Raw genomic sequence first — 18486 nt, 5'->3', positions numbered from 1 at the left:
GGACGAAAAGTCAAAAAAGTTATTTTACAGTCCGTAGAAACATGTCAAACGAATTATAGAATCAATCTTTAGGATGTTTTTAACATAAATCTTCAATAATGTTCCAACCGGAGAATTCCTTTGTCTTCAGAAATGCAATGGAACTCAAGCTAACTCTCACATGAACGCGCATGGTCAGCTCGTGGCACTCTGGGAGAGACCTTACTCAATCCCCTCTCATTTGCCCCCACTTCACAGTAGAAGCATCAAACAGGGTTCTAAAGACTGTTGACATCTAGTGGAAGCCTTAGGAAGTGCAACATGACCCCATTTCCACTGTATCTTGGATAAGCAAAGAGTTGAAAACCTACAAACCTCAGATTTCCCACTTCCTGGTTGAATTTTTTCTCAGGTTTTTGCCTGCCTTATGAGTTCTGTTATACTCACAGACATCCTTCAAACAGTTTTAGAAACTTCAGAGTGTTTTATATCCAAAGCTACTAATAATATGCATATCCTAGGATCTGGGCCTGAGTATCAGGCAGTTTACTCTGGGCATGCTTTTCATCCGGACGTGAAAATACTGCCCCCTACCCAAGAGAGGTTAACAACCCTCCAGACGAGCTTCAATGCCATACAACTCTCCTTCCGTGGCCTCCAGCTGCTCTTAATTACAAGTAAAACTAAATGCATGCTCTTCAACCGCTGCCTGCACCTGCCCGTTCTGATTTAGAATATGTGGACAACTACAAATACCTAGGTGTCTGGTTAGACTGTAAACTCTCCTTCCAGACTCACATCAAACATCTCCAATCCAAAGTTAAATCTAGAATTGGCTTCCTATTTCGCAACAAAGCATCCTTCACTTATGCTGCCAAACATACCCTCGTAAAACTGACCATCCTACCGATCCTCGACTTCGGCGATGTCATTTACAAAATAGCCTCCAATACCCTACTCAATAAATTGGATGCAGTCTATCACAGTGCCATCCGTTTTGTCACCAAAGCCCCATATACTACCCACCACTGCGACCTGTACGCTCTCGTTGGCTGGCCCTCACTTCATACTCGTCACCAAACCCACTGGCTCTACATCTACAAGACCCTGCTAGGTAAAGCCCCCCTTATCTCAGCTCGCTGATCACCATAGCAGCACCCACCTGTAGCACGCGCTCCAGCAGGTATATCTCTCTGGTCACCCCCAAAGCCAATTCCTCCTTTGGCCGCCTCTCCTCCCAGTTCTCTGCTGCCAATGGCTGGAGCGAACTACAAACATCTCTGAAACTGGAAACACTTATCTCCCTCACTAGCTTTAAGCACCAGCTGTCAGAGCAGCTCACAGATTACTGCACCTGTACATAATTTAGCCCAAACAACTACCTCTTCCCCTACAGTATTTATTTATTTATTTATTTTGCTCCTTTGCACCCCATTATTTCTATTTCTACTTTGCACATTCTTCCACTGCAAATCTACCATTCGTGTTTTACTTGCTATATTGTATTTACTTCGCCACCATGGCCTTTTTTTGCCTTCACCTCCCTTATCTCATCTCACTCGCTCACATTGTATATAGACTTATTTTTCTACTGTATTATTGACTGTATGTTTGTTTTTCTCCATGTGTTGTTGTATGTGTCGAACTGCTTTGCTTTATCTTGGCCAGGTCGCAATTGTAAATGAGAACTTGTTCTCAACTTGCCTACCTGGTTAAATAAAGGTGAAATAAATAAAATAAAAATCCTGCTACTCCGTCCTGGATTCCCCACTCTACTACTCCCTTGGATTCCCCTCCGGACCTGCTTATCCTGTTTCAACCCCTCTCGCTCCAGCCTCAGCCTCCGCACCTGGTTTCCCTCCCTCCCGCGCTTCCCCTGACCTGCACTCCATCTTCCCCGTCTTTCAATAAATACCTTGGTTACTTCATCCCAGTCTCCTCGTCTGAGTCTGTTCTTGGATTCCCCTGTTCCACTCCGCGTAACAGTACGATCTGGCCAAAGAGATCAACCCAGCAGACTGCTACTCTCCACCAAACCCTCTTCAGCCAAGGCGCCCTGCTCGAGCAACATGACCAAGCCCTGAAGACCCTTCTGGAGCACATCAAGGAGTTTTCACAGAGCCTGTCTGACCTACCGGGCCAACCCTTCGCCCAGAGCTTACAACCAGTTCCAAGTCCTTCTCCTCCGCTCCAGGAGCCGTTTGTTTCCGACTCCCGAGCATTACGATGGCAACAACTCGGAGCTTGCAGAGCCTTTTTGGTACAATGTTCACTAGTATTTGAGCAACAGCCCTACTCTTATGCTAGCGAACGGGCCAAGATTTCATATCTGATGGTCTGGCTCCGTGGAGCAGCGCTTACCTGGGCCACGGCGGTGTGGGAGAGACCCCCCATCTGCTTCTCCTACTCCAGATTCACGGAGTGGATGAAGAAAGTCTTCGACCACCCGGTCTGCGGTAAGGATGCCACTAAATGACTCCTGTCCCTCTATCAAGGCCCCCATAGTGTTGCTGAGGTGGCATGTGGGTTTCGCACCTTCGCCGCTGGGAGCGGCTGGAATGAGGAGGCCCTTCAGGGAGCATTCCGGAACGCGCTCACTGAGATCCTCAAGGACGAGTTGGTGTCCAGGGATGAGCCTGATGGACTTGATGAACTCATCGCTCTCGCTATCCGCATCGACAACCGTCTCCGTGAGCGTCGGAGGGAGAGGGTAGGTAGGGTTGCATGTCCCATAACATCTGCCTCTGTGCCTTGTCCTCCTTCTCCGACTGCATCTCATTCCCAAGCTAGTCCAGATCCTGAACCCATGCAGCTCGGCCGGGCCCTCCTCTTTCCAGAGGAGAAGCAACGACGAATCGGCGCTAGGAGCTGCCTATATTGTGGCAAGGTTTGTCACTTTGTCTCCACTTGTTCACTGTGTCCAGCAAAAGAGGGGGCTCGGCAGTAGTTGGCAGTACTGTTGAGCCAAATCGCCCGCCCATCTTCCCCCAGACCCCTGATTGAAGGCAACCTTGTGTGGCAGAGCCAGGCTTTTCCTCTGTCTGCTCTCATCGATTCGGTCGCAGATGAGAGCTTCCTGGACCGAGGTGTCGTTACCCAGTTGGGCCTGGACACTGTCCCACTCGATTCACCCCTCGATGCCAAAGCTCTCAATAGACAGCTCCTCGCCCGTGTCTGTGAGAGAACCGTCCCTGTCATCCTGCGTCTCTCTGGAAATCATCAGGAAAAGATCAGTTTCCACATAATCGACTGTCCTTACTCTCCCCTGGTTCTTGGCCATCCATGGTTAAAGCTACACAACCCACAGATTGATTGGACCACCGGAAAGGTAACCACTTGGAGTTCATTTTGTCACTCTAATTGTTTACTTTCTGCCCTTCCCCCTGCCTTGTCTGTGCCCCAGTTCATTCCAGAACCTCCTGACCTGTCATCAGTTCCTCCTGAGTATCACGATCTAGCTCCTGTGTTCAGCAAGCACCACGCCCTGTCGCTGCACTCATCGGCCGTACAACCTCCAACCATTGACCTCCAACCTGGAGGTCCTCTCCCCAGTAGCCGGTTGTTTAACCTCTCTCGTCCCGAGCAAGAGGCTATGGGGTGATACATCCAGGATTCTCTGTCTGCAGGACTTATCAAGCCATCTTCCTCCCCGGTGGGTGCTGGGTTTTTCTTTGTGAAGAAGAAGGATGGGTCACTGAGGCCATGCATAGACTTCCGTGGGCTGAATAATATCACTGTTAAGAACAAGTACCCCTTGCCACTCATCAGCTCTGCATTTTCCCCCCTCCATGGTGCCACGGTGTTTACCAAACTCGACCTCCGGAATGCCTACCACCTTGTCCGCATAAGAGAGGGGGACGAGTGGAAGACTGCATTCAACACAACACATGGTCACTTTGAGTATTTGTTCATGCCTTTAAGTCTTACTAACGCCCCTGCTGTTTTCCAGAACCTAGTCAATGACGTGCTTAGGGCTGTGATTGGACGCTTCGTTTTTGTCTATTCAGATGACATCCTGATTTTTTCCAAGGATCCTGAGGCTCACCAGCAACACGTTCACCAAGTTCTTCAATGGCTGTTGGAGAATAAGCTATTTGTTAAAGCTGAAAAATGTGAGTTGCATGCTGCCACAGTGTCTTTCCTGGGTTATATTATTGCACAGGGACAGTTACGTATGGACCCCGCCAAGGTCATGGCAGTCACAGAGTGGCCCGCACCCTCCAACCTGAAGCAGCTACAGCGTTTCCTGGGGTTTGCACATTTTTACAGACATTTCATCCGCAACTACAGCCGACTGGCAGCACCTTTCACCACTTTCACCTCCACTCCGTTCCACTGGACTCCTGAGCCAGAGGCAGCTTTCCTGGAAGCGTCACTTCACCTCCGCTCCTTGCTCAGCCCGACCCAGAACTCCAGTTCATCGTGGAGGTGGACGCCTCTGACACCGGGGTAGGTGCTGTTCTGTCTCAAGTTCCCCCTCTGATCAGAAGGTCCACCCATGTGCATTCTTTTCCCATAAGCTCTCACCTGCAGAGAGGAATTTTGACATTGGAAACCGGGAACTCCTGGCAGTTAAGCTGGCTCTGGAGGAATGGCGTCACTGGCTGTAGGGCTCTGTAACCCCCTTCATCGTGTGGACTGACCATAAAAACCTGTCCTACATCCAGACCGCCAAACGTCTGAACTCCCGGCAAGCCAGGTGGGCCTTGTTCTTCGGTAGATTCAATTTCACGCTCACTTATTTCCCCTGTTCGAAGAATACCAAGCCTGATGCCCTCTCTCGACATTTCACCACCGACAACATGGGTACCGAGCCAGAAGCCATTGTGCCATCCACCTGCATTGTTGCCGCCGTCACCTGGGAGATCAAGTCCCATATCCGCCAGGCTCAGCAGAACCAGCCTGACCCGGGTAACGGTCCTAGTAATGCTCTGTTTGTTCCAGATTGTGTTTGCTCTGATGTTCTTCAGTGGGGCCATTCTACCCACCTCACCTGTCACCCTGGTATGAATCGGAGCCTCGCCTTCCTGCGTCAGCGCTTTTGGTGGCCCACCATGGAGGGAGATGTCCGGGAGTTTGTCTCAGCCTGTTTGGTTTGTGCCCGGAACAAAACCTCCACTAAACCCACTTCCGGTCTGCTCCACCCTCTTCCCATACCCTGTCGTCGCTGGTCACACATAGCTCTGGACTTCGTCACTGGCCTTCCCCCATCTAACGGTAACTCCGTCATCCTCACCATTATTGACAGGTTTTCCAAAATGGCTCACTTCATTCCCCTCTCCAAGCTCCCGTCCTCCAGGGAGACTGTGGACCTGTTAGTATCACATGTGTTTTGTCTGCATGTCATCCCCACTGACATCGTTTCCGACAGAGGACCCCAGTTTACCTCCCAGGTATGCAGATTCTTATGTTCAGCTCTTGGTATCAATGTCAGTCTTTCTTCTGGATATCCCCCCCAGACCAACGGCCTGACCGAACGGGCCAACCAAGAGATTGCCCTACGCTGTGTGACTTCTGCTAACCCTTCCTCCTGGAGCGCTCAGCTACCCTGGGTTGAATATGCTCACAACACCCTCACCAAAGCCTCATCAAGTATGTCACCCTTCGTGTGGGTGCTCTCGGTTACCAACTCCCCATGTTCCCTGCCCAAGAGGTTGAGATTGCGGTTCCCTCTGTCCAGAACCATCTGCGCCATCGTCACCCAAACTGGAGGAAGGCTTTGGCTGCCATTCTTTGTGCCTCCAACAGGACCCAGTCCCAAGCCAACCTTCAGCTCCAGTCTACATCCCCGGGTCAAAAGGTATGGCTCTCATCAAAGAACCTGCCATTGAATGTGGCATCGAAGAAACTTTCCCCCCGATTCATTGGTCCCTTTGAAATTGACACCTCTCTGCGGTGTGCCTGAAACTCCCACCCAGATCCATCCTACCTTCCATGTATCCCTGATTAAACCTGTCTGCTCCAGTTCCCTGTCTCTTCCTGCAGCAGCTCCTCCACTCCCTCTGCTCATCGCTGACCATCCTGCCTATACCGTCCAGCGGCTTCTGGACGTGCGCCGTCGTGGCTGGCAATACCTGGTGGACTGGGAGGGATACGGGCCTGAGGGGCGCTGCTGGGTGCCCCGCCGTCACATTCTGGACCCCTTCCTCTTACGGGATTTCTACACCTCACACCCAGATAAGCCTGGTTGGAGGGGGTGGAGGGGGTGGTACTGTCACATCTGCTCCCGCAATGCACTCTACCGCTCATCCTGTGTCTCCTTGACCTGCCGCCGCCAGTACTCGCTCCCTCTCTCTCTGTGTGTGTGATTGTGTGGGCGGAGACAGGTGTGCTGGAGTTAGAGCAGATCCCCACCAGCTGCAACCTGTTCCATAATCAAGACCTCTACAAAAACTCAGCCCTGCCACTTCCACGCTGCCAGATTGTAATCTTCTGCTCAGTCAGTCTTAGTTTCTAGCCATTTGTTACTATTCAGATCCTGTTATGCCTGTTCCTCTCTGCTATAGTTCTGCCCGCTCTGACTGGTCCCTGTCTCCAGTCCCACGTCTACTCTGTCCTGGATTCCCCACTCTACTACTCCCCTAGATTCCCCTCCGGATCTGCTTACCCTGTCTCAACCCCTCTCGCTCCAGCCTCAGCCTCAGCCTCCGCACCTGGTTTCCAGAAACCCGCCTGAGCTTCCCCTGACCTGCACTCCATTTCCCCCCTGTCAATAAATACCTTGGTTACTTCATCCCAGTCTCCTCATCTGAGTCTTGGATTAGACATTGTTTTGCCTCAATATCTAAACTTAGGTTTTCATTTCCAGCCTATATTATGTTTTGTTTGACTGGGTTAAAACAATAGGGTGTCTATTGACAAAACAAAATGATAATCTCCAACCTCTGCAAGAACAATAAACATTCTGTATACACATATTACTTGAACTATTAAACTCGTCTTATTTTTAATGAAAAGTATTTCTCCCATAGAATCTTGTGTTGAATTTGACAAGAGGAATCAGTCAGCTAACTGGACAGTCCCTGTGAATGCAACTTCACCTGCGACAGAGTTCTGGGAGTAAGTGTCATGTACAGTACTTACTGTAATATTCTAAGTGATTCTATTTCTACACTACTCTCTCCACATGGATTCTTATAGCTACTGTACACTCTACTGTGATTCTTATAATAATCAAGTGTAGTCATGTGCCAATGTTCTCATAATCACTTTTTCTCATGATCAAGTAATTCACAAGTTATTATTATGTGTTTTCCATTTAACCATGAATCTTTAATTAAATATCTCAACAAAGGTCTGTGTATGCCCGATAGATTTATATGGTTACTATTTCTCTCTTGTTGCCAACTATCATGTCAACACACATCCTTCGAAACTAATTAAACCTAAAAGCACAAAAGTCTCATAGCAGTTTAAAATACTGTCAATATGTTCAAAATAATACTTTATCAGGGCAAATCAATAGGACTCAATCCTTACAGCTGTATTGACTTTGGGAGTTTCTGCAGCTGCTGATTGAAGATGTGTCTTGAAAAGTACAGAAGTTATCATACAGTTAGTTCATTTTTAGGAATTGCACAACTGCAGTTTCTTCACTATTCTGTCTTTTCAATGTGATATCTAAAACATCTCAAGATGTCTCTCTGTAAAATAGTGTTAAGGGAAGGCAGTGTGTCCAACCCAACCCTGTTCGTGACGTCTGTTCTCAGGGATTAGTGTTTGGTTCAGACCACTTTGGAGAGATAGTTAGCTCCATATCCAAATGATTTAATTAATCCTTAGAACACTTTATTAATCCATAACAAGACAGAAATTGGTCTAGGCCGGGCCTATACCAACACAATGACAACCTTTTGAAGGAAGCAAATTATACATTAGTCAGGGTTACATTTTTGATACGTAGTATTTTTATTAAGCGTATGTGAACCCAGTGAGATTAAGAATGAAATGTGCCTGCTGTTTCCAGGCGCAGGGTGTTGAGCATCTCCACAGGGATAGAACAGATTGGTAGACTGCGGTGGGAGCTGGCTCTGTGTCTGCTGCTGGCCTGGATACTCTGCTACTTCTGTGTCTGGAAAGGAGTGAAGTCTACTGGGAAGGTACAGTAGGCCAACAGTGCATGGCAAAAGTATTAATCCCCCTTGGCGTTTTTCCTGTTTTGTTGCATTACAACCTTTAATTTAAATAGATTTTAATTTGGATTTCATGTAATGGACATACACAAAATAGTTCAAATTGGTGAAGTGAAATGAAAAAAAGAACTTGTTTCAAATACAGTATATATATGTATTTTTTAACGTCCAAGTGGTGCGTGCATATGTATTCACTCCCTTTGCTATGAAGCCCCTAAATCAGATCTGGTGCAACCAATTACCTTCACATAATTAGTTAAATAAAGTCCACCTGTGTGCAATCTAAGTGTACCTGTGGATGTATTTCAAGGCCTACCTTCAAACTCAGTGCCTCTTTAATTGACATCATAGGAAAAAAGAAATCAGCCAAGACCTCAGAAAGAAAATTGTAGACCTCCACAAGTCTGGTTCATCCTTGAGAGCAATTTCCAAACACCTGAAGGTACCAGGTTCATCTGTACAAACAATAGTACGCAAGTATAAACACCATGGGACCACGCAGCCATTATACCGCTCAGGAAGGAGACGCGGTCTGTCTCCTAGAGATGAACGTACTTTGGTGCGAAAAGTGCAAATCAATCCCAGAACAACAGCAAAGAACTTTGTGACGATGCTGGAGGAAACAGGTTCAAAATTATCTATATCCACAGTAAAAGTCCTATATCGACATAACCTGAAAAGCCGCTCAGCAAGGAAGCAGCCACTGCTCCAAAACCACAATAAAAAAGCCAGACTACGGTTTGCAACTGCACATGGGGACAAAGATTGTGCTTTTTGGAGAAATGTCCTCTGGTCTGATGAAACAAAAATCGAACTGTTTGGCCTTGATGATCATCGTTATGTTTGGAGGGAAAAGGGGAACGCTTGCAAGCTGAAGAACACCTTCCCAACCGTGAAGCACGGGGGCGGCAGCATCATGTTGTGGGGGTGCTTTGCTGCAGGAGGGGCTGGTGCACTTCACAAAATAGATGGCATCATGAGGTAGGAAAATTATGTGGATATATTGAAGCAACATCTCAAGACATCAGTCAGGAAGTTAAAGCTTGGTCGCAAATGGGTCTTCCAAATGGACAATGACCCCAAGCATACTTCCAAAGTTGTGGCAAATGACTTAAGGACAACAAAGTCAAGGTATTGGAGTGGCCATCACAAATCCCTGACCTCAATCCCATGGAAAATGTGTGGGCAGAACTGAAAAAGCGTGTGCGAGCAAGGAGGCCTACAAACCTGACTCAGTTACACCAGCTCTGTCAGGAGGAGTGGGCCAAAATTCACCCAACTTATTGTAGGAAGCTTGTGGAAGGCTACCCACTGGGAATGTGATGAAATCAATAAAAGCTTAAATAAATCATTCTCTCTACTATTATTCTGACATTTCACATTCTTAAAATAAAGTGGAGATCCTAACTGACCTAAGACAAGGAATTTTTACTCGGATTAAATGTCAGGAATTGTGAAACTGAGTTTAAATGTATTTGGCTAAGGTGTATGTAAACTTCCGACTTCAACTGTAAGTAATTCAGAAGTCCAAAAATGGATGAAGCAGCTGCAAATTGCCCCTTTAAGTTTAAGTAAGAGTGGTTTTAAATGATTCAACCTACTTACCTGGAGTTGTGCAAAAGCTTTCTCAAGCTACCCCTATACCTGCAAACATTCCAGCACTGTTGCTTTCTGACATACATTTTTGCTTTATGTGCCAATTCACCATGGACATTGATATATTTTCCCAAAGGGAACAATATGTTTTGTTTTTTACAAAGTGTTCCAACTAGAAATGTGTCACATTTAGAATAATTTATTGTTTATACACTGAGTGTACAAAACATTAGGGACATCTTCCTAATATAAAGTTGCACCCCCTTTTGCACTCAGAACAGCCTCAATTTGTCAGGCATGGACTCTACAAGGTGTCGAAAGCGTTTCACAGGGATGCTGGCCCATGACTCTAATGCTTCCCACAGTTGTGTCAAGTTGGCTGGGTGTCCTTTGGGTGGTGGACCATTCTTGATACACACGGAAAACTGTTGAGCATGAAAAACCCTGCAGCGTTGCAGTCATTGACACACACAAGCCGGTGCACCTGGCACCTACTACTATACCCCGTTCGAAGGCACTTACATTTTTTGGGTTGCCAATTCACCCTCTGAATGGCACACATACACAAACCATGTCTCAAGGCTTAAAAATACTTATTTAACCTGTCTCCTGCCCTTCATCTAGACTGACTGATTTAACAAGTGACATCAATAAGGGATCATACATTTCACCTGGATTCACCTGGTCAGTCTATGTCATGGAAAGAGCATGTGTTGCTAATGTTTTGTACACTCTGTGTAATATTCTCACTTTAGTTTTATTAACATACATTTTGCTCTTTCTGAGGCTGACGTTAAGCCCCTTGTTATATACGCACACTGTTATTTTCCCTTGATACAAACATCTTCTGAAAGGACTAAAATGTCTGTCATGGTGAATATGTTTGGTTATTTATTGTCAGGTAATATCTCTCCTCTTGATAGGTGGTGTATTTCACAGCTACCTTTCCCTATCTGATGTTGATTGTTCTATTGGCTCGGGGACTCACGTTACCTGGAGCTATTGATGGGATCAAGTTCTACCTCTACCCGGACCCTGCAAGACTGGTCGACCCACAGGTAAATAATGAGCTGTCATGCCCCTTAACATGTGTGCCAAATATCATAAGTCCGTAACAAATAGGTGATGACAATGTGGTTGTTGTAGCACCACAGGTATGTTTGGAGAGCAGCAGGTAAAACAGTAGATCAAGAAAATCATCGAAGATACCATGTGGGCAGGAAATGCAATGCATTGTCTGTTTTTTTTACTCAATGTTTTTCAGCTCATGTTCTACCTTTAAAAAGGCTTCAAAGTGATGTATACTGTGTGTACCATTGCAGGTATGGATGGATGCTGGAGCACAGGTGCTTTTCTCCTTTGGCATCTGTCAAGGGAGTCTGACTGCACTGGGCAGCTACAATCATTATAACAATGACTGCTATAAGTAAATACTTATATTTTCTTCCCTGCCAGCTGGCTGTCTATTGTATTATCATTTTTATTGAACTTTTTTTGTGTCCTTTGGGAGGTTAACTAGCCTAGGATGTAGTGGATTTGGAAATGTCCAAGTATTGTTTTTGAGCCCCACTCTGACAGTTTGAATTATGTCTGCCATTATCAAATTATTTTACACTTTTGGGTATTGGATATATACAGTATAGTCTATACTATAATTTGGATCACTTCAGGAACTGTAGTGCTGTAGCTGGCCATGGCTCTCAAGTGTTTCACAGTCTCTATAGGCCATGCTGTCCTTGGCCTGAGAGTCTGGGAGCCACACACTGTTAGCATTGATTCTGACTGACCCCTTAAAGGGCCTTTTCATACATCAGAGTGTCCATGGCTCAGGCTGAGGGGGGGGTCTGGCTCCTCACAGGAAGTTCTTTATCCTGGTTCACAAACAAGTGAGACAGAGAGGCGACTTAAAAGCCTGCTCCTCTTTATTGTCATTGTCTGAAGGTTTAGCTTATCTCAAATGTAGTTATTTGAATTCCTGTACAGAGTAAATTTACTCAGACCTTAGGTGCAATCCATGAGATTTGACCCGAGCTGATCTTACCTTACCTTTTCTTACCTTTTACCTCATTTATAGGGACACGTTTGTGCTGTGTTTGGTGAATGGAGGATCAAGCTTCGTTGCTGGGTTTGCTATCTTCTCTGTGTTGGGCTTCATGTCATATGAACAGGGGCTGCCCATATCTGAAGTTGCAGCATCTGGTAAGAGTACTACTAACTTCCTTGCCTGGTGCCAGATCACGTTGTGCTGTCTTGCCAATTCCTCGTGACAATGACCATAGGAGTTGGCAAAACAACACAAACAGATCCGGGGCCACCACTAACTTCCATAGTTTACCACTAACTTCTATACTTAACAATACTTCCAGAGTTTATGATTATTTATTTTGTATGAGAATGAGAAAGTGCATGTGTCCACATTGCTACAGGTCCTGGCCTGGCGTTCATAGCCTATCCTCGTGCCGTGGCCATGATGCCTTTACCTCAGTTGTGGTCCATATGTTTCTTCGTCATGGTCATCTTGCTGGGTGCTGACACACAGGTGAGACAACAAAGGTTCAACCGCATCGAAGTTAGATTAATTATTCTTGAAATATTATCCATATGAGGCTACATTAGTAGGATAACTTTTTATTATTTTGTGTCTGATTTCATTGTTATTTATTACAGATGGGAAATTATTTTTATTGTTAGGATTTTTTAGTCAAGTGACGGAGCTTAATGTTGTTCATGCAACTTTGTGAGTAGGAGTAGAGGATGACTTGGCCCCTCTCTGCCCCTGGTCACAGTTTGTCAGTCTGGAGTGCCTGATGACCTCTGTGACAGACATGTTCCCCACCGTGTTTCGAAGGGGGTACCGTCGAGAGCTGCTGCTGCTTTGTCTCTGCTCTGTCTGCTTCTTCCTGGGACTCCTTCTGGTCACAGAGGTGAGTGTCTCACTACACAAGTCTTCACTCTTTTTCTCCCTTCATTCTGGCTGTGTTTTTCTAGTCTATAGTTGTCAAGCACTGGAACAAAGTTATGTCCTGACCTAGCCAATGTCTCAACACTGTCTTAGTATACCGGTCTAGTGAGACCGCTGATAGGGCCTCCCCACCCCTTTACCAGAAGTTGAAACGTGTTAAGCTGCTTTCCTGGGGGCATATGAATATTTTATTCTCACTCTGTGAGAAAGGCTAACATCTTAAGTCCTCCTGGTACTATACATACTATTGGTTACTATTTTCTAGAGAATAACATACCCTATATCATGTACCTTTGATTAACATTTTGTGATCAGACGATACCAGTGTATCGTCCGATTAGACGATTAGTCATAGTTTCACACTGTACGATCATGTCTGTTCTCTGTTGCAGGGAGGGTTATATTTTCTACAACTTTTTGACCATTACGTGTGCAGTGGCAACAATCTCCTTCTGCTCTCTGTCTGCCAGTCAATAGCAATCGGTTGGATTTATGGTAAGTCCTCAAGATTCTCTGGTGATAACAATGAAATAATGTGTCTCTTCAGGAGTTAGTTATTCGCCCTAAGCATCCATTCAGTTCCTGTTTTGGGTTATGATTTATCCTTAGAGAGGAATTCATTTATGTTGAAATATTTTGACTTTCTAAGACAGGTTTTAATTTTTTGGGATTAAGGATGTTGTGGATACGTCTATCTAAACGTGTGCCTCCAAGTTCCCTCATTTTTGCATTTGCATTTTTTGTCACGTGTAGACAGACCAGAAGGTTGAGCATCTAGGAACGTTGCTCAAATGTCCAAGCAATGTGATTTTGTCCCATGATAGCACATGTGTAAGTGAAGTCTACATTGTCTTTGAATAATACTGTATATCACTTGAAATCTTCAAATGCCAAATGATCTTACATTTTGCTCAGTTGATATACTATTCTTTCTGAACGATCACTCAGTAAGTGGCCTAAGTACTTTTAAAGCAAGAGGCACAGAAGCCAAAACAGATATTCAATAAAGTTGATTCTTACATCTCTTATAGGGACTTCTAAAGTGCAGTTCCTCTGATGTTCTTTGTGGGTTTTCAGTGTTTTAAAGTCCCAGGTGCTTAATTCAGTCTTTTGTGAAATAATTGTACACTTGTTTCTCAAGCCTATTCAATAACACTATTCAAACAATGACTGGATATATGTCTTCTATATGTCCTCTTGATTTCATCCTCTTAGTCCTTAGTCAGTAAAATTCTAGACAGTGTCTGTCTCTGCTTAGGTTTCATCTTTGTGCTCTGTCAGCTGTGTATAATACTTCCTTAGACTTTCCCCATTGAGGATATAAGCTTGATGGCATCCTGGTCTCTTGAAAACGGATGTCTGCTGTCACAGCTACTTTGGCTTTGATTGCGAAACAGAAAAGCCTTAACCATTGACAGACTAAATAAGCGCAAACGCACAAGAAAACCTTTAAATCCACATGGGTTTAACATAAGGTTTCATTAGGGTCCATTTCACTCATGTGCAGAGTGATGTTCAATTATATAATCTTGAACGCTTTTATAAGATACTACTTTTAAGATAAACATAACAATGCAAGTCATGGCATGCTATTGCAAATTGTGTCCGTTTGACTAACTTTGAAAATGTTTATTGCTTTATGGAAATAAACTGTCATTGGTTGTGAAACATGGATAGCCCCTCTCCCTTGGGCTGTGGGAGTGTGGGTCATGAAAAGATCTTGTTCATTGTTTTAGTATACTCAATCCAAGTTTATCTGTCAGAGAGGTAATGGTGTTATTTAAATAACATTTATTTACTAACATTTCCCTCAAACTGACTCCAGACATTAATCTTTCACTCCATTTGAAACATTGAAGGCAGTCTGCTGGCATGGGAAGTATTGTGTTTCAGTGTGTTCACAGCCAGACCGTGTATGTCTCTGGGGGGAATTTACAAAGACGGCAGGCAACTGTGCTGTCAGAAAAAGAAACCACCCCCAGTGTGCACCTAATGTAATACAATTAACATTAATATCAAGTGAAGCAACATGTTATGAGACCTTGTTCACATGGATAGCTGGTAAATGAGAACTGTAGTAAAGATTAAAAAATTGTTATGAATGTTCTAACCAAATGGCATGGTAATAAATGCAGGTATGCTGGCGCCACAAAGTGTTTCTGTAGGAATGAGGTGCGTGTTAGGGTAAATACTGTAGATCCTAGAAGTATTCTAATGAGAGGGAAGGAGACAGGAACACCTGAGGATGAGTCTCCTGACCTCTTACTGGAAAATGTATAGGAATACTATGGACTGAAAGGGGATATCTTGGCCGTATGTATGTATGTATGTATGTATCAAGTGTCTCAGCGTATGAGTGCTGCACAAGGATCAGGTCCCCCCTGTTCGTGTAATCATATTCATTTTGATCTAAAAGGCTAAACGGATCCTAAATCAGCACTCCTAGTCTGAGAATCTTAATACATATGGCCCCCGGCCTTTCCTGACACACCCGATGCAGCATGTAGGAACGTATCCAGAAATTATGTCAAAAGTCATGTCAGATCTGCTGCAATTCTGTCAAAAGGTGTTATAACACCTTGGGTGCTGACTAGATAATTGTTTTACCTTTAATTTATAATGGGAATATAATTGATATGATACTTCATTATGGAGAAGCCATCCATAAGTTTGAATGAACATTATATATCTACCCGATATTTCCTTACCTACAGTTGAAGTCGGAAGTTTACATACACCTTAGCCAAATACATTTAAACTCAGTTTTTCACAATTCCTGACATTTAATCCTAGTAAAAATTCCCTATCTTAGGTCAGTTAAGATCACCACTTTATTTTAAGGATGTGAAATGTCGGAATAATAGTAGAGAGAATTATTTATTTCAGCTTTTATTTCTTTCATCACATTCCCAGTGGGTCAGAAGTTTACATACACTCAATTAGTATTTGGTAGCATTGCCTTTAAATTGTTTAACTTGGGTCAAACATTTCGGGTAGCCTTCCACAAGCTTCCCACGATAAGTTGGGTGAATTTTGGCCCATTCCTCCTGACAGAGCTGGTGTAACTGAGTCAGGTTTGTAGGCCTCCTTGCTCGCACACACTTTTTCAATTCTGCCCACACATTTTCTATAGGGTTGAGGTCAGGAATATGTGATGGCCACTCTAATAGCTTGACTTTGTTGTCCTTAAGCCAATTTTCCACAACTTTGGAAGTATGCTTGGGGTCATTGTCCATTTGGAAGACCCATTTGCGACCAAACTTTAACTTCCTGACTGATGTTGCTTCAATATATCCACACAATTTTCCATCCTCATGATGCCATCTATTTTGTGAAGTGCACCAGCCCCTCCTGCAGCAAAGCATCCCCACAACATGATGCTGCCACCCCTGTGCTTCACGGTTAGGATGGTGTTCTTCAGCTTGCAAGCATCCCCCTTTTCCCTCCAAACATAACGAGGTCAAGGCCAAGCAGTCCTATTTTTGTTTCATCAGACCAGAGGACATTTCTCCAAAAAGTACAATTTTTGTCCGCATGTGCAGTTGCAAACCGTAGTCTGGCTTTTTTATGGCTGTTTTGGAGCAGTGGCTTCTTCCTTGCTGAGCGGCCTTTCAGGTTATGTTGATATAGGACTCGTTTTACTGTGGATATATATACTTTTGTACCCGTTTCCTCCAGAATCTTCACAAGGCCCTTTGTTGTTGTTCTGGGATTGATTTGCACTTTTGGCACCAAAGTACGTTCATCTCTAGGAGACAGAACGTGTCTCCTTCCGGAGCAGTATGACGGCTGCAGTGTCCCATGGTGTTTATACTTGCGTACTATTGTTTGTACAGATGAACCTGGTACCTTCAGGTGTTTGGAAATTGCTCTCAAGGATGAACCAGACTTGTGGAGGTCTACAATTTTCTTTCTGAGGTCTTGGCTGATTTCTTTTGATTTTCCAATGATGTCAAGCAAAGAGGCACTAAGTTTGAAGGTAGGCCTTGAAATACATCCACAGGTACACCTCCAATTGACTCAAATGATGTCAATTAGCCTATCAGAACCTTCTAAAGCCATGACATAATTTTCTGGAATTTTCCAAGCTGTTTAAAGGCACAGTCAACTTAGTGTATGTAAACTTCTGACCCACTGGAATTGTGATACAGTGAAATAATCTGTCTGTAAACAATTGTTGGAAAATTTACTTGTGTCATGCACAAAGTAGATGTCCTAACCGACTTGCCAAAACTATAGTTTGTTAACAAGAAATTTGTGGAGTTGTTGAAAACGAGTTTTAATGACTATAACCTAAGTGTATGTAAACTTCCGACTTCAACACTATCATCCTAGCTGAACCCTTGATTGGTCATAAAATACTTGTGTTTCAGATCAAACCTTCAAAAGCTTCACTCAGAGCAATAATTTAACAATTCAGACTGATACTCACTGAAAATCATATAAATGAACTTCCTGAATTTGTTGAAGTGTAAACAGAGTCGACCCAAACTCTGTGTTATACCTTTTATTTACAGGAGTGGATCGTCTCTATGACAACATAGAAGATATGATTGGGTATCGTCCCTGGCCAGTGATTAAGTACTGTTGGCTTTACGTCACCCCTACAGTCTGTTTGGTGAGTGGTTGGCTCACTGCTTTGTCAAAAATCCTTCTTTAAGGAATATATACATTTCTAAAAAAATACTATAATATTATGGTTTTAATATGAATGATATTATCTCATGCAACATGCCTAAAAAACAATACACGATAGAATGACATGCCTGTTATTATTTGTTTCTCTTCAGGGTACATTCATCTTTTCCTTGGTACAATACAAGCCCCTAAAGTTCAACAAAACCTATTTGTACCCTGACTGGGCATATGCATTGGGGTGGTTCCTGGGGCTCGCCTGTGTGGCTCTGGTGCCTCTGTGGATGATCTGGAAGGTCTATCGGTCCAAATTGACAGTCTGGCAGGTAAGACTACTGTCAATGGTGGTAGTTGATACAATGCTTAGATACAATATTCATGAGAATACGAAAGTGGCGAGGAAATGCCATCTTCCTGTGCCCACGGCATACATTGCTTGGTAAACTATTTACAAAGATTACAACCTAATAACGTAGAACCATAGAAATAGGGATTTATACTTCAGTAATGACTTTGGGCTTACCAAAAACGTACATTTTGCAAAATCACAGAAATGTAATTTAGATTGTTTGGATTTATTACTCTTCTTTGATCAGAACTGTGAAATGCATGTTATTGGATTTCTGTTTTTATCGACGACCTGCTTTCACAGAGCCTAAAACAACTATGTCGCCCAGAAACCAACAAGGCCCTCAACCAGAAGCAGCAAACTCCTGAACAGTGCCCTCTGAACCCAGATTCCATTCTTAATCCAACTGCAAATCATGAGTACAAGGGAAGTGCCATAGTTGAGCTAGAGATGCACACATGACATCTTGCTAATTTGAAAACATGATACATAGTACTTTTGATATATTTTCAGTGCCCAATTAAACAGTCCATACGTAAGTATTGTATATTTGAGGAATATATGCAAATAAAAAAATGGTATTCATTTTGTATTTTTTTTCTCCAGATCTCAGATATTGTATTGAGGTAATTTATGTCTTACCTCAGCTATTCTACCTACAGTGGGGAGAACAAGTATTTGATACACTGCCGATTTTGCAGGTTTTCCTACTTACAAAGCATGTAGAGGTCTGTCATTTTTATCATAGGTACACTTCAACTGTGAGAGACGGAATCTAAAACAAAAATCCAGAAAATCACATTGTATGATTTTTAAGTAATTAATTAGCATTT

At 43.8% G+C, this 18486-nt stretch overlaps 1 protein-coding gene across 2 annotated transcripts in view; it reads left to right on the top strand.

The window, feature by feature from the left end:
* LOC139536028 (sodium- and chloride-dependent GABA transporter 2-like) overlaps window positions 1–18238 on the top strand; it is a 40322-nt gene extending 22084 nt beyond the window's left edge. For both annotated transcript variants that reach the window (XM_071336129.1, XM_071336130.1), the window contains 11 exons: window positions 6951–7038; window positions 7946–8078; window positions 10631–10765; window positions 11030–11133; window positions 11782–11906; window positions 12134–12246; window positions 12494–12631; window positions 13062–13164; window positions 17187–17287; window positions 17460–17630; window positions 17957–18238. In XM_071336129.1, the coding sequence (XP_071192230.1) occupies window positions 6951–7038; window positions 7946–8078; window positions 10631–10765; window positions 11030–11133; window positions 11782–11906; window positions 12134–12246; window positions 12494–12631; window positions 13062–13164; window positions 17187–17287; window positions 17460–17630; window positions 17957–18115 (1370 nt within the window). In that variant the 3' untranslated portion in view covers window positions 18116–18238. The remainder of the gene's footprint in view (window positions 1–6950; window positions 7039–7945; window positions 8079–10630; window positions 10766–11029; window positions 11134–11781; window positions 11907–12133; window positions 12247–12493; window positions 12632–13061; window positions 13165–17186; window positions 17288–17459; window positions 17631–17956) is intronic.
* Window positions 18239–18486: the final 248 nt, after the last annotated feature.

The sequence above is a fragment of the Salvelinus alpinus genome, chromosome 12, assembly GCF_045679555.1.
Source record: "Salvelinus alpinus chromosome 12, SLU_Salpinus.1, whole genome shotgun sequence".
In the NCBI taxonomy this organism is placed as follows: domain Eukaryota; kingdom Metazoa; phylum Chordata; class Actinopteri; order Salmoniformes; family Salmonidae; genus Salvelinus; species Salvelinus alpinus.
Note: the sequence above shows the minus strand (reverse complement) of the source record. Positions and strands in the feature narration are given on the sequence as shown.